Consider the following 17,034-nt stretch of genomic DNA (forward strand, 5'->3'; position numbering starts at 1 on the left):
AATGATATATAATAAGGTGGTACTTCACAGAAGAGACTACCTCCATATGCTCAGCCTTGCATATTCCAAGCGTTGGCATTGGTCCAAGCCACACACGTATAATGCCATTAGATGAGTATTTTTTATTCCATTCCTCTTGCTGTTTGAAGAAATCTGTTTTTTTCACACAAATAACCAATTGGAAAGGGATTGGGGAAATTTACAGGGAATATATATCAACAGAGTTTGATATCAGTGTACTAACACATATGTATTACGTACACAACGATTTAATAAAAGAATAGTGGTTATGAACGTGAGGTATTGATCCACTATTTCATTAAAGATACATCAAATGTCACAATTTTCTAGCAATATCCTTAAGTATATTTCTACAGATTTTTAAAGCATATATCTCGGGGTGGAGGGGGATATTGATCATCTTCACTTTCACTTTCATATGAAAGTGGGAGGGAGGCCTGTGGGCCATGGCCATTAAGTTGACCCATTCCCTACCCATGCTACCTGGTTGGGTGAGAAAGGGTCTAAATACTATTTGTATTTTTGTACTATTTCTCAATCTTGGATTGTACATGCTGCCTTCTTTTTGATTAAGTGCCAAATAAAATAATAAGATGCTGCTTCATACTTATGAAGTATGATGTAAGAATTCAGAAGCAGATAGAGTCCTTTGGCAAGGCATCAATCCACAGTTTGCCACTCAGGTGTTAAATGGGTACCTGGTAGGATGCGAAGGCCTTTGTAGTAGGCCTAGCAATTGAGTCTTGGAACTCTTGTTTGTTAGCACGCCAGGATCCGATGACCGGGATAATAATCATTGCAATGTAAAGAAACAATGCATAATAACCACTTTATAAATCTAACTAGTATTAGTCATAGTATTATTACTATTTGCTAGTTGAAGAGAACAACCTACTACAGGCAAGCAATAATATCATATCTATGTTGCCTAGATGGTTTACAGCTAAAAATGTCATAAATAGAAGTAAATAAAGCAAGTTAGTGTTTTATGCTCTAGGGAATAGACTACTGGTAGGGTGAGGATTCACTAATTAATTCTTTCTTTAGTTTTTCAACCAATCACACACCACTGGTCAAGTGAAAAACCATTTTGATCATCCCTTGATGGAGAAACATATCAACATTAATCAGTGACATTAACAACCTGCTTTACATGTATTCAAAATTTCATTTCCTTTATTTCCATTTCCAACAATTACAGTTTGTTTTGTACATTTTGACATATATAAATAACAAAACATATTTCAAGTATCCCTGTACAAAAATTATTTTCAAGATTATTACAAATCAGGTTGGAAATGGAGGAGGCTGCTAAAAAAGCGGAGCTTGTAGAGTGCAGCCTCCTAATAAATATTCTTGTAGTTGCATAGCATATAAAAATCAGAATAACACCTTGAGCATGAACCAGTTAAATTAAAAATGGGGGAAATTAAATAGAAAAGGAAATAAGAAAATTCAACTTCATTCTTTCATATTTTTGTGTAACCCCTCCCCTCCTCCCCCCCCCCCTCATAGTAAGTTCTTAGGAGGGAAAGAACTTTGAAAAAAAATTGCCTTAGAATCACTGTAGGTTATTAGGGAATGAGGGAGCAGCAAAGGAGTTAAAGAAGCACTGGGTTATCACGTCCATCGCCTTGGCCTGTTACATAAGGACAGAATGAAAATATGAAATGCTTGAGAATGAAGTGCAAAGACAGAGGCTTTGCAGCTGTATGACATTAAAATATAACCGATACCTCAGCAGAATCCGCCTTTAAGATCATGATGAGAGGTTTAAACCCAAGCCAGAATCGGAAGACGCCTTGGGACTGGAACTCCTGCGTCCAGCTGATCATCTGTCTGAAGGACTCTGTCTCAGGGAAATGATCAGGGGGGGGGGGGTAGGTGTAATGAAATTGAGCATTGATAACTGATAATAGTGATGGTAATAAATGGGTGATCAAATTGTATTATGAATGGACTTCAAAACACAACTTGTAACAAAAATCTAGGATTTCTCATGACAGGTGTTTTTATGACACATGGTAAGAGGTTATTACAGAACTTTATTTTTAGGGGGAGATCAAGGTCAGGTTGCCTGAAACTTTCCATACAAAGCATCTCTGCCACCAAAGTGAACTATATGTTGGCAAAACATCAATTTAAATCACTTTTTATTATTATTTTTTTTTTTTTTGGGGGGGGGTAGTTTCCATGGATGGGGAGTTACTATCGAATGTCTATGATAAGTTGGATGCAGATGACATAGAGACTGAATAGATGTTGGAGAGAGGTGGAAGTGAGGCAGGAGGGAATAAGGAACTGGTATGGATGCAAGAGGGGTTTCTGTCGGCCATAAGTCTTTAATCTCATAAATAAAATCTTTTTGTACTCATACATGAATTTTTACCATAAAATTGCTCTTACTATATTTGGATAGAAACTGTGAATCTGAAAAATAAAGGGAAACCGCCTTCCATTCTCAAAAGGACTCTATTCTGACCATAAACAAGATGATGTTGAGTTCAATCAGTAAATGGAGAAATGATACATTTATGAATTTTGGCTAGAAGCGTCGTAGTGAAGCGGTCCTGACTCTCGCCTTGTAATTTTTTATTTTGATTTGATTTTATTTATTTCTGCATTCAAGATAATATATGCAACATAACAATAAGGTGATACAATTCAGTTTCACAAAGTAATAAAGCAATAGTCATAATAAGGCAATGAAAAAAAAATATCGACAAGAAGCAATATTCAATTGAAAAATTAGAGGGTCGTGTGTTCGTATCCCACCATGGCCTACAATTCCTTGGCAAGGTGTCAATCCACACTTTGCCACTCTCCACCAAGGTGTTAAATGGGTACCCGGAAGGATGTGAAAGCCTATATTTAGTATGCCTAGCAATTGAGTCTTGGAACTCTTGTTGAAATGCTCCCTAGGGAGAGAAGAAGGTGCATACATTGTATGCGGGCATGCAAGGATCCAATGAACGGCGTAATAATATGTCTGTAAAGCGCTTAGAGACATCATTCTGATGTATTAAGTGCTATATTAATGCGGGATATTATCATATTATTGGCTAAAAACAACATTTGTACACAAATTCAGACTTTTGAGCAATTGACTTTGAGCAATTTTGGGTCTACATGCAAATACAAAATGTTGCGTAATTTCGGAAATGGCATACCCGAGGGTCACAACTTTGGTCTCAAAAGTTGCGTGAGACTGGGAAAAACAAGTCAGTGGGTAACGCGGTAAAAAAAAATTGTGCGGCGGATTTAAAGGGGAATTCAACCCCCCTCAGTCTTATTAGGGTTAAAGCTTAATATTATACAAATGATGAATGTTTATGAGTGCAATGGACAGAATACTTCATGAGGAGAAAGATGAAATGATCCCTTTATTTCATCTTTTTGCCTAATGAAACGTTTTGTCAACTGCACGAATGAAAATGACATTCATTATTTGGTTTATATGACACCTTAAAATAGTTTCTTTTTCATATTAAATTTCTGAGTTTCGATGCTAAATATGCTCAGTTCGGTTTGTTGATTGTCGCGTACATACAACATGCATGCATGCTGCAATCACGAGTGTTCTTTCTTGTGGTGCCTGCAGCATAGGCCTGCAGTATCGGTGTGAGCGTGCACTGGATAAAATCATATGGATCCAAAATTGCACGGTTGATGAAGTCATTGTAAAATGGGCTGAATGATCGATATCAAACAACAAATCAAATGACAAGTATCTATCTAGGTGTCATATAACTCTTTTTAAGGGATGGTATTCATGCTAATGCATGATCTTGAAGTGATTCCATACTTTTATTTGTTTTTGAAACACCCTAACTTTAAAATTATAAGATCCATTGTGTCTGCCTTTTCTTTTAAATATAACAAACACTGCAGATATTGTTTGTACGTTCTGGGGAAAGAGATGGATGTTCACACTAGAAAAAAAATCACCTTTCATTGTTTTGCTATAAGATATATAAGGAACGGCCATTACCATGTGGCTCACGATCACATGAACATCAATGCAGTGGTAATGATTCGTTTACATCGGCTACAATTGTACAACTGATAGTCTACGGTTTTCTGGTGACATCATAGGTGGTCACAGGCTACAATTTTGTGTTAACATGACCAACACAGCCATAGCATGACTTCATGAGTTGCACAGTATATAGTACCATTGACATAGACATACAGAGGCCGTACCAAGATTGTAGAATGCCCCTGCGCTGATCGGAGGATGTCTATACAATATCCCATTGCACTTGCACAGATTGTACGTGGTCTCGAAAAAATTTTTATAACCCCATTCTTACACAACTGCAGACTCTTACAATGATCATAGATATGTATGAATATTGTACGATCATCGTTAGCAACCCTAAAGGGGATCGTAAGGGCCGTACGGGATATGGGATATAAAAGCAGGATACAATAACCCGCCATGAATTGTACGATGATCATAGACTAAATGTAAATGGGATATAATAGGACGGTACTTCACAGAAGAGACTACTTCCATATGCTCAGCCTTGCATATTCCAAGCGTTGGCATTGGTCCAAGCCACACACGTATAATGCCATTAGATATGAGTATTTTTTATTCCATTCCCCTTGCTGTTTGAAGAATTCTGTTTTTTTCACACAATAAGCAGTTGGAAAGGGATTGGGGAATTGTATAGAGAATAAACAGAGTGTGATATCAATGTTATACATGAATGTATCATATCCACAGAGAATAGACAAAAATGTAATGGTAAATCGTGGTTATGACATCACATAATGATCAAAGAAGATACATGCACATTAACTATGTAGACTTAATAACAATATCGTAATATGCTTAGGTATACTTCTACAGTTTTTTCAGCATAGTCTCGGGGGTAGGGGGATGTTCTGAATTTTTACTTTCATTTGATGCTGCTTTCATTGCAATGAAGTGCAATTTCAAAATTCACAGGCAGATAGGGTGTAGGGCATGGATGCATTCAAGGTATTTGCGAGTAAAAGCGAATAAACTGCATGCAAGCAGTGGTGACATTTCACATGCCTAGATGGTTTAAAGCCCATAAACAAAGCTTATATATAAAACAAATAATGTAGCAAGTTAGTATCATGGTCTAGGGACCAGAGTTAGGGCGAGGGTTTGCTCACTCACTGTTTCATCAGTTTTTCAACGAGTCACGCACCAGTGCTTTAGAGGAGAATCGCTTGCTCATCCCTTAAAGGTCAAGTCCACCTCAGAAAAATGTTGATTTGAATCAATAGAGAAAAATCAGACAAGCACAATGCTGAAGATTTCATCAAAATCGGATGTAAAATAAGAAAGTTATGACATTTCAAAGTTTCGCTTATTTTTAACAAAATAGTTATATGAACGAGCCAGTTACATCCAAATGACAGAGTTGATGATGTCACTCACTCACTATTTCTTTTGTTTTTTATTGTTTGAATTATACAATTTTTCAATTTTTACGAATTTGACGATTAGGACCTCCTTGCCTGAAGCACAAAATGTTAAAATAATGGAATTCCACGTGTTCAGGGAGGAATGAAACTTCATTTCACATGACAATGACGAGAAAATAAAAATATTTCATATTTCAAACAATAAAAAACAAAAGAAATAGTGAGTGAATGACATCATCGACTCTCTCACTTGGATGTAGCTGGCTCGTTCATATAACTGTTTTTGTGAAATGAAGCGAAATTTTGAAATGTCATAACTTTCTTATTTCATATCCGATTTTGATGAAATTTTCAGTGTTATGCTTGTTGAATTCTTCTCTTTTTATTCAAATCAAGTTTTTGTTGGGGTGGACTTGTCCTTTTTAATAGCAGAGTTATAGAAAGAGCGGTCAGTGACATAAAAGTCCAAATTTGAATTACTCAATCTTATTTTTTTGTGAAACATCCCCCGCTCTTACAGTAGCCCTAAGGCAATTTAGAATCATTGTCAGCTATGAGGGAATAAGAAAACAGCAAAGCGGTTGATGTGTAAGCCTACAGCAACCACCTCCATTGCCTTGGCCTCGTATGAAATGAAGGAATGAATGAAAATATGAAATGCTGGGGAATGAAGTACAAACACAGGCACAGGCTTGGCAACTTTTTGGCATTCAATGATAACCGGTACCTCAGTAGAATCCGCCTTGCAGATGACGATGAGAGGTATCGGCCCGAGCCAGAATCGGAAGACACCTTGAGACTGGAACTCCTGCGTCCAGCCAACCATCTGCTTGAAGAACTCTGTCTCGGGGAAAGGATCAAGGGGGCCGGTTTCATGAAACTTGACTGACTGCATGAACATTGATAGCTGATAAACACTGATGGTGATAAATGCAGATGATCAAAATTGAATTGTAATTAGAGTTTAGACTGAAAATTTTAAACAAAAATTTAATATTTGTCATGATAGCTTGTTTTTATGAAACATCGCAACAGGATAGTAAAGATCATCATTTTTAAGGGAAGATCAAGGCGAAGTTGCCAGAAACTTTCCATCCAAAGTATCTCCGCCTACAAAAGTCAACTAAAAGCTAGCAGAACACATAAATAAACCAAAATCACTTTTTTGTTCAGGTAGTTTTATACCAAGGATAGGGAATACTAATAAACTGCAATGATCATAATCTCTCAAGTAGAACTACATGTACATGTATCTATGAGTAAACAATATTTCATACACTGAATTGTGGAGGAAGAAAGAAAATGCAACATTTGCAATATTTTGGGTGCACTTGGCATTCAGACGTAGGATCATGAGACCTTTAAGGGGCACCTACCTCTAGCATCCTGTTTGAGTAAATGGGCGTTGCCTACGATAGGAAGGGCCGGGGGTCCAGCAAACTTGCTGATAAGATGGAAAACACGCAAGATCTTTGCTAAGAAGTATGTCAAGATGGCCGACAAGGTGACGATAACCGATACAACACCGATGCTGACCGCCATGATTGTCTACTGGCAGTGACTATCTGTAAGAATATAACAAATGATAAAAGGTACATTTATTAAGTGGTTAATACAAGTATAGTGTGCTATTCAAGTGCTATATGTATTACCCTGGCTTAAGCAAAGCTTCCCTGATCAGGAGTTTGAGCATTCAATAAACGCCTTCCTACAAGGTACTACTCATTTACTGCACCTGGGTGGAGTACAGTATGGCAAATGTTATAAACAAATGAATTAAAAAAATGGAGTTGATACAAGTGTTCAAAGTATTAATACCCGTACCTTGTTTTATTGAAGATTCTTTTTTTTTAAGAATAAAATCCTAGTGAGACTCAAGCTTGACACTGTGAATATGAAATCCAATTCAATTTTCCAATCCAGATCAACAAAACCAAGGTGAATTTTGCATTGTATCAGGTATTTCTTTGTTCAGCAACAATTATCAGCCAAAGTTCAAGGATGATATATCTAATTTAGATTTCCGATTGCATGTGAAGTTGGTAGTTTTCCAGCACTTTGAAGATACAGTGCATGTCCCTGTCTACATGATAGTAGGTTCATTTACACCACAGAAATACATATAATAGCCTCAACATGCTTTGCTGCATAGAGATTAGCATCATATACGACTACAAATTAATAAATTTAAATTGTTAGTGTTAAATGGTTGTTTTAAAAAGTAATTTTTAGGGATGTTTGAGGATAAATGCTTACTAATATAAAGTGGTTCTTTGTTTCTAGGCTCATCAAGTGTAATTCTTACCCAGAAAAAGTTGCATTTGAGGCCGTGTTCTATCCTCTCAATGTCGGAGCATGATCACAGAAGAATTCCAATCCCCCAACACACATTGACTGCCCTCAAAATTAGATCAAGCAATCCGTTACTTTCTTTTAGTATTTTCTCTCTTACTTTTACTTTGAAGCAGTGTAAATGTATTGATGCTTTTATACAATTGTTTCTTATGTGTAAATGGGCCCTTTTATCAGTGACCATTGATCCCTATTGTGGTCACCCATCAGACTGTTTTACATCTTGCCTTTAATCTGTGTACTTTTGATTAATGCCACTTTAAAATCTAATCTGACAGCCTTATCCAGGGTTGTAAAAGCTGATAAGCTTATTAAAAGGTAAAAACAAAGCAATTTTTTTAATAGAGCAAACCAAGTTCGTCAGAATGACATGAATGCTGTCTTCTTGACTCGATATCTGATCACAGAATTGGGGGATTCTTAAAATTCAACATAAATATGTCACCATTTGGGATCTAGGATAACTCTAACAGAAGATAACCACCGCCCCAAAATAACCAGGGGTGGATCTAGGGTTTTCCAAGGGGGGGGGGGCAATTCTAGTACAGAAAAATGTGACAAGCAAATAAATAACAAAAGTTATCACTTGTGTATGCTAGCCATTTTCCACTACAAATATTTTTTCATGGCTTTCAAAAGGGGGGGGGGCACGGGCAGGATGCGCACACCCCCCCCTGGATCCGCCACTGGTGAATAACTACAGCTTTCAACTCTCTAGTATGACTGCTTTTCCCCAAAATAAAATCTAGCCTACCAGTGTGTTGGCTCAGTTAGTAGAGCGTCCGTCTCACAACCAGGTCGGGGGTTCAAACCCCGGCGGCGCCAGACCAAAAGACGTTAAAAGATGGGAGTTGCTGCTACCGTTTGGCGTTCAACGATTAAAGGGATAGAGCCTCGTCGATCTGGCGCTGCCGGGCCCACGATCAATAGGGCAAAGCAAATTTTCGGAGTATTTCATGTCACTTTTATCTGGATACTATCATTTGGAATAACTGCCAGAACTGATTTCAAGAGATGTAAGACCATTATCATTTATGATTTGTTTGTATATGGTTAATTATTTCCTGTAATAAAAAAAGGGAAATCAATTTCAAATTATTTTATTGTTATTTGTTTCAGCATCATAACAGAACAATGAAATATGGATTTTCATTTTCATAAATATAAAGATGGAGACTTGGGCAAATCAATAAACTTTCACTTTCCAACAAGGCACTATGATTTCATTTTAAAGCTGACAATCTTTCTCCTTTTTACGCCAAGGAAATGTTAAAAGCATAGGCCTAAATAAGTTCCAAATCAATGAGTCGAAAAATTATTCTGGTCCACTGATTTAAGTTATGGTTATGAAAAATGACAAATTATTGCTGGCCTCTTCACAATCTGATCCTGTCCCATTCATTCAAGTCCCACAGATACTCTAACATCGCCTAATATTCAAAAAATTGATTTTTCTGAGACAAGAAAAAAAGAGAATAATCCTAATTTTCTTGGCAGTTTCCAACTAAATCAAAATAATTTCATGAAATTTATAAGGGTAAATTGACAGGCATTTCTTCAATGTAATATGAAAAATTTCAGAAATTTTGGGGAAGGAATCCTACCAAGGATAATGAAAAAAGAAGGATAAAGAATTTGTATACAACGGAGCTAAAGGGCTTTCAGAACACTTCCTTCTGCCCTGAAATGCTCACATGTGGTAAAGTAGTTTAAGGTGTCAGGTTAAAGCTCTAGGGAACAATGTCATAATGGAATAAGTTCGAATCTTGCTCTTGATCATGGCTTAAGTTTATAGCAGTAGTGTTTATCCATTGAAATTACACCCGACATAAAATAATTTCAACAACAAAAACAAGAAACTTGACTAATAATTCCCTAGTTTTTTATTACGCCAGTGGCAAAGACATATGGCCCGTATTCTGAAGTCAGGTTTAACTTAGACCATGGTCTAACTCTGTGCTAAAATTATGGGTAGCCAAAAGTGTCAACATTTTTATTCAGTTGTCTGTTTCTTAGGTTTGCTATGCTCTTTCCTGATTCATCGATGGTGGAGAAAATCATCTTCTTATACTTCCTAGATAATTATGAATGATTTGAGAGCCAAATGAGCTGAAATATGGTATCTCTACCACTAGTAATTTATGTAACAACTGGCTATCCATACTTAAACCACAACTTTAAACCTGAGTTTAAGTTAAGCCCGACTCAGGGTTGGCGATTTTTTTGATTTTTTTAAAAAAATAAAAAAAATCGGATTTATTTGATTTAAATCAGATTTTTTTTATTTAAATCAGATTTTTTTGATTTTTTTGATTTTTTAAAAGTTCCTTCGAAAAAAAGGGTAATTATCCCCCCCCCCCCCTTACTCTTACAATGACATCAATATTGATGTTATACATTTCACCCCTAATATTGTTCTTAACCACATATTTTGTAATTAAAATCCAGTAAAAATGGAAATTAAAAATAAATTTGAGGAATCATGTATCTGAACTTCATACATAGGCCTATGAAGGAATATTCCATAGGGAATTCCCAGTGAGTAGAGAAAATTCCCCTCTGGGATTTTTCATTCAAATATTCAAAAAATCCAAGAGAAAAAATCCCTTATCAAAACTGCCAACAAACCCTTTGCCAATTACTAGTATTCATGTATATTGTAAGAGAAATAATTCAAATCAATTATTTTTTTCAATTAGTCACAGCTTTACAATAGTCAAAGAGAGACTACAACTGTATATGTTTAGGATCTTTTTGATAAAAAGCTCTTCTCTTGCTACAGATATAGTAGACCAAAAGCTTCAGTCTCTGTATTTTGGTTGTTCCGCTGAACTGCGTTGGCTCACTCACCAATACATAGACTGAAAAGCTTGGAGGCCCGTACGTACAGACAACGTATTTTAGCAGTAACGTTAGATCTAACAGCGGAAACCCGATTTTCCGATCGTTTTTTTGTACATAAAATGTCATATTATGAAAAATAAATCACGTCCATATTTACGAAAAAATGTTTAAAATTCAGAAATATCGTACCTTAGACCTCAGTTACCGCTAATTCTCTTGAAATGATGATCGAAACATCGTCATCTTCGATCCTTTCGTTGGTTAACGTAAGTTGCCATCTTGGATGACGTCATCATCATTACAGACGTATTTACCAGTCGCTACCTATCGCGATTTGTGCCGCTGCTTTGCGCTTGGACATATTGATGTGCGTGCGTTCGGAACTTGTCGCTCGCATTGATTGGCCAAGATATCGAAAATTTAATCGGAAAGCCTTGATACAAGCACAACTCGTTGACGGCTGCCATATTTTCCTCTCCGGCAGAAAGTCAAAAAATAAGGAATAACCCGGGGAATAACTCATCGGTAACGTATATTTTCGAAATAATAATGTATATAGTATCAGTAGAAAGATTAGAGTCTAACGAAAATAGTGGACCTTCGTCCAAGATAATATAATGTCATTTAGAATCTAAAAGAAGTAAAAAATCTGGACAAAACCCGTCCGCCGAATTGTCGGACCAGATTACACATGAAGGCTCGTACTGACACATTGCCGTCGGTAAATGGGGATTACAGTAAAATGTCAGAAATTGTTGAATAAATCCCCAGAAACGACGGTTATTCCTGTCTACAGATATAGATGCAAAACTCTCAGTTTTGGAGAACAATATAGGAGATAGCTTTAGTCAAAGGGTGACTATACTACATTTTGTTACTGTGATTTTTTTTTACATTAATCTACAATTTTCATTCCCATATTCTCTACAAAAAAATCTGTTTGATCCATGAAGTATGAAAAAGAATCTACTTACTTTTAACTTAAAGGATAAAAACTGCAAAACTGCTTAAATTACAACATATGTATTACAAAAAGAAGTATTTTATTTTAAATGAGACACAGCTTACAACTGCCAATGATTGTAACTGAAGTACCTGCATCTTAACATTAAAATGCAGTGTTAAATGTTTATTCTGAGTTTTGCAAATTGTTGTTATAGAGCTCTTTCCATTATTACATGCAGATACAAAACTTCCATTATTTGTAGCACTGAACATAAAATGGGCTGCAGTGACTTAAAAGGTTTATAAGAGAAAGCTTATGACTGTACTACATTATGTTAATGTGATTTTTATAATTATGTTATTTAAAACATCAAATGTATGATAAATGTAACAATACGAAATAAGAGGCATGTTAAATATGTTGATTACATGAAGGTATCATTTTTTTTATTTTACATGACAGAAGTAGTTATGTGTAGGCGAAGGATCAAAACTGGAAAACTGCCAACAAACCTTTTCTAATTGACTTTTATATAATATCATATATTTTTTTACAAACTGCTCTCTGAAAAGTTGGATTATGTGAAAACTTTATGTTAAGAAAGAAATTGACTAATAATAACTGACAAAGAATGTAAAACTTCAGAAGAACTCGACATAATTTACAAAAAATGAGTACCTATTGACAACATACATCTGTAGTTTTTAAGGAATTACCCAATTTCATTAATTTGATTTTAATTTGTTTTAAGTAGATATGAAGACTTTGTTGATCTTTTATTGATATAAAGTTAATTCAAAGTTTTTCAGTTGACTTGAAGAATTAAAACTGCATTGAACAAATACTTTGTCCATGATTTGTACATGTTTCAATGGAAGTGATTTAAATCAATGATTTTTTTGAAAAAATCATGGTGATTTAAATCGCGATTTAAATCACGATTTAAATCAACGTGATTTAAATCCGCCAACCCTGTTCAGAATACGGGCCTCTGAGTCCAGATCTAATTCCACATTCCCATTTACATTGTCACAAATTAACAGTAGAGGTGCACGGCCAATATGGGAGACTTTCTCCAACTTGGGAAACTATCTCCCATATCAGAGACTTGCTTCGCAAAAGGACAAAAGAAACACCAACAAGAACATAATTTTTCCATCCAAAATTTTGTCTCACTGAGGTCAGAAGCCCGTATATTATGTGTGTGAACGACAAAAATTATTATAAGGATAAAAACAAAAGTACATGGTGAATTTTGATTAAAGGTAAATGCCAGTTTTGGTAACGATATCAAAATGAATTCATACAGAATCCAATGAAATGACCACCAAAGTGTCTGTTTGTATAAATAAAAAGTATGTGCCAAAGGATTCTGGAAGAAATTGTGTAATTGCTGAGAAATTAGCAAATAAGCACAGGATTCAGGTCAAGTGTCGGGCCAACATTCAAAGCAATAATAATACACTGTCCCACGTGTGCTTACATGTATCTGTGTTGGTGATCTTCAGTGTAAACATTTTTCAGCGTAGGTTTCAAGATTTCACAAGGTTCAGTTTACGTGACTGTACCAGATCTAGATCCTCGATGATATACTGACAATTAAGCCTGGTGGGTGTTTCATAAAGCTGTTCGTAAGATACGAATGACTTTACGCGCCACTGGTGATCCTTTCTTGTGCTATCTGATATCCCTATGTAATTGAGTTATAACCCCAAAACAGGTTCCAGTCGTGCGTGTAAAGTTGTTCGTAACTTTACGAACAGCTTTATGAACCCACCTACCTGGTTTTACAGACTTTCTCATGAAATCCATGTTTACTGCAACTACTGGCATTTCTCTTTAAATGATAAGTCCACCCCAACAAAAAGTTGTTCTGAATAAAGAGAAAAATCCAACAAGCATAACAATGAAAATTTCATCAAAATCGGATGTAAAATAAGAAAGTTATGACATTTTAAAATTTCGCTTAATTTGATTTAATTTAATTTAATTTAATTTGAGCTATATGTACATCTTGGTTCTCATCAATATGCAAATGAGGGGACTGATGACGTCATCTCACTCACTTTTTCCTTTGTATTCTATTATATGAAATATTCTAATTTCGTCCCCCTCGATACGCAATGCCTTTTTGAAGAACAATTTATAGATGAAAATATTATTTTACAAATAATAAAATATATTACGTGATTATAAATAATTAGCAGTATTAAGTCAATTATTTATAATTACGTAAGAAATTTTAATATTTGTGAAATAATATTTTTATCTATAAATTGTTCTTTAAAAAGGCATTGCGTATCGGAAACTTTTGTACGTAATAAGCAGTTCAAGGGTCGACACTACATTGTATTTGCGTTGTTTACATCGGTATTACATGTGGATCGAGAGGTCTACGCGACATCGGTCTGGTAAGAAACCTTTATTTTTCTGTTTTTTTAAACCTTCCTTCACATAGAGGAAGGTGTAGAGATAAATTAAATCACGACCAATTACGTGATTTTTATTTAATAAAAAAGATGGATTTCCAAGGGGAATCCAACTGTATTTACTAGGTTCTCTTAAGGCTATATGGAAATGGATTCAAGACTTTAATGATGAAGAAGTATCTGTCAATTTTTTTTTAAGACATCATCATCTGATCATGGAGTCCTCAAAGGCTCAAGTCAAGACTAGTGGCACTGGCAGTGCACACTGCCATTTAATTTTTGTCCTGCCTAAAATTAAAAATTTCATGATAAAGCCAAAATATATGCTAACAAAAAACATGCCTCATCCAAGCCTTGCATCAATATCCAATATATCAGCGCCAATAAGCATGATAAGGTGATACTAAGTTAGTATCATAAATTTTGTTGTAAAATATCAATTGTGCAGAATATTCTTTTTTATAACAGACACAGATGAAGGTGCACGGGACTGAACTACTCTTAGGTTTACATCAACAAGATCACGAATATCCCGTACGGTAGTCATGCATTTCCATGATTCAAAACAACCCGAAAATTGATGCTCTAAGTGTAAAAGGCTTAGTGATTCTATGTAGACCTACTATAACACATTTTCTCACCAACTTCACTTAATTTTCTCCTCTGGATCCAGACAGCTTGAAGCTCAGAAAACAGCTAGCATGACACCACTCAGTCAAAGTTCCAATGTTATGATCCGAAGGCCGCGCGCCGGCCGGCCGCGCCGGGGCTGGAGCTGAATCAGTGTTTGATCCACGGCAGCACAGACTAAAAAAAAAAAGAAAAAAATCCCGAAACTGGATTTCAAATTTCCTGAAATTCACAAACACTTTCTGGAATTTTCAAAATTTATTTTAAACGAAAATCGGACAATAAAAAGTGATTCTACAATTGCTCCAAGTGACCAAAATCAAGGAATTTAACCTTTTTTGTTTGCACTTTTTAGAAAAAATGCGTGCGCGGAGCGCGAGCAGAAATTTTTGAGCTACGGTACGTAGGCCTAGCCTATGAAGCAAACAATTCTTTGAATATAATGTGAATATAAAAGTTGCTTCGTTTAATTGTAAGTTACTGATTTCCGGGAATTTCCTGGATTTTTTTTTCTTTTCCCGAAAATTACCTGAAAATGATCCGCCGGGAAATTTCCCAGAATTCGGGACATTAAGTAGAAATACTGGCCCTATAGAAAGCTCTCTCGAGCTCAGAGAGGTGGATTAAGCATTATCCACCTACGCTCTATAATTTATAGCTTCAGTCCGTAACCTATCATAAATTGGATATATAGGCCTATTTAAATTGATAAAATGTTTATGTTTCTCATCCCCTTTTTAACATAACGAATATAAATTTGACTTAGCGAAAGCAATAAGTGCCTATTTGAATTCATTCATTTGAATTTATTGTTTTAGATCGTTTCTATATCAATTTCAAGTATGAAATCCAAAATACATAATGTAATGATGTTCGCAAAAATAATGAGCTTTCGTTGTAAAGTTGGTTATTCGATACAAACGAAATGCAAGAAATTCGTAACAACAAAATTAAAGAAGTAAATATTTCTATATTTGATATATTTTTGATATGATACACACGACATTTAGTCCTACTCTAGATTGGCCTACAACGACTTCTTTCTCGAATGCCATTTAAATTATGTTTATGTATTGATAATTTGGGACTCCAAGCCTGATGAGCTTTTGTTGGTCTGGCAAACTTTTTAAACAATGTATTTCTATATTACTTTGTATATGTTTTAATTTTGTGAATGAACGAAAAGATCATTACAAAATTCAGCAAAAATTAATAGAATTTTCAGGGATTATTCAAAGTCGAAAGAATTTTGAGTACAAATGACACAAATCAAATGAAAGTCGCCCTTAATATTGTAAAAATTTTATTCCCCCCTCCGCAAGGAGTGAATCATTCATCCGATATTTTTAGAGAATACAATTCTTCATGTTAAGTTTATACTGAGAGTGAAAATCTCAGGGAAAGAAAAAGCTATAACTGCTGACTGACTTTATCGAGAGCAAAATTCCTCTGGATGTTGGGTTGGATGAATTTTATTGTCTCATGATTGTGTACAGAGCATACCGCAAATGTTTTGGTCAGGCGCCATCTATCGAGCAGCAATACAGGAATTGGCTGTGTGAAAAACGGAACATGATCTTTGAGGACATTTGCATCGATAGGCCAACCTCTGCACTCCCCCAATTAAAGGCATGGTCACACCGCCCGAGCGTTGTTGGAGCGGTCGTGGAGCGGTATGGAAAGAGGGTCGAATTTAGCTCACAAAATTTGGGGGAAAAATTGAAAACAAAATAAAAACAATCGAAATCGAAAATGGTGAACGGCTGGTAGCGAGGGGTAATGATTTTTTCCCTCCGCTCTACGACCGCTCCAACAACGCTCGGGAGGCCTGACCATGCCTTAATTATAGCTGGAGCGAGGGATGTACCCATGCCTCACGTAAAAGGTCAGGTCCACCCAACACAATTATAGAAGAAATCAACACCATGCACTCACCCTATGTTGCAGTATTTTAATTTTTTTGAGAGAATGCACCCAAAGGTTTTACAACCGAAGAGAAATGAAGAAAATTATAGAGAAATGTGAAACGAAAATGGCTAATATTGCATTATTTTCTGAACAATATGGCATGATCTTACACAAAATACGATTTTTTGTACCAATACAAATCTGTCAAGGTCAAAAGGGCACCTTTTCTTTTGAAAAGGGCACTATATAACAAAACAAAAATGACTTATTTACAGTGGCGTAATGGGGCAAAACTTCTGAGGGTGTGTGTGTGTGTATTTGAGTTTTGGCAGACGTGTATCAATCATATATGATTATTTACGTCTGGACCGAACTTTAACGTCACCATCCGAAAGACGTGACCAGGGCTCGAACCTCGAACCTCTGCATCAATTTGTAACTTCCCCACAGCTTGGATTACAGGCGCACGCCACAACGCCCAGAGGGGGCTAGATATGT

General features: G+C 35.8%; 1 protein-coding gene across 5 annotated transcripts in view; it reads right to left on the reverse strand.

The window, feature by feature from the left end:
* Nucleotides 1-14,743, reverse strand: part of LOC121431875 (cytochrome P450 4V2-like) — a 35,760-nt gene extending 21,017 nt beyond the window's left edge. The window contains exons 1-2 of one of the 5 annotated variants that reach the window (XM_041629647.1): nucleotides 14,640-14,743; nucleotides 6,804-6,992 (exon numbers count right to left, since the gene is read on the reverse strand). In XM_041629647.1, the coding sequence (XP_041485581.1) occupies nucleotides 6,804-6,969 (166 nt within the window). In that variant the 5' untranslated portion in view covers nucleotides 6,970-6,992; nucleotides 14,640-14,743. Of the gene's footprint in view, nucleotides 1-1,757; nucleotides 1,887-6,154; nucleotides 6,268-6,803; nucleotides 6,993-7,251; nucleotides 7,353-14,621 lie in introns of those variants that run through there. The other 4 variants (XM_041629648.1, XM_041629649.1, XM_041629650.1 and 1 more) reach the window with 4 other exon arrangements.
* Nucleotides 14,744-17,034: the final 2,291 nt, after the last annotated feature.

This window comes from Lytechinus variegatus, chromosome 18 (assembly GCF_018143015.1).
Source record: "Lytechinus variegatus isolate NC3 chromosome 18, Lvar_3.0, whole genome shotgun sequence".
Lineage (NCBI taxonomy): Eukaryota > Metazoa > Echinodermata > Echinoidea > Temnopleuroida > Toxopneustidae > Lytechinus > Lytechinus variegatus.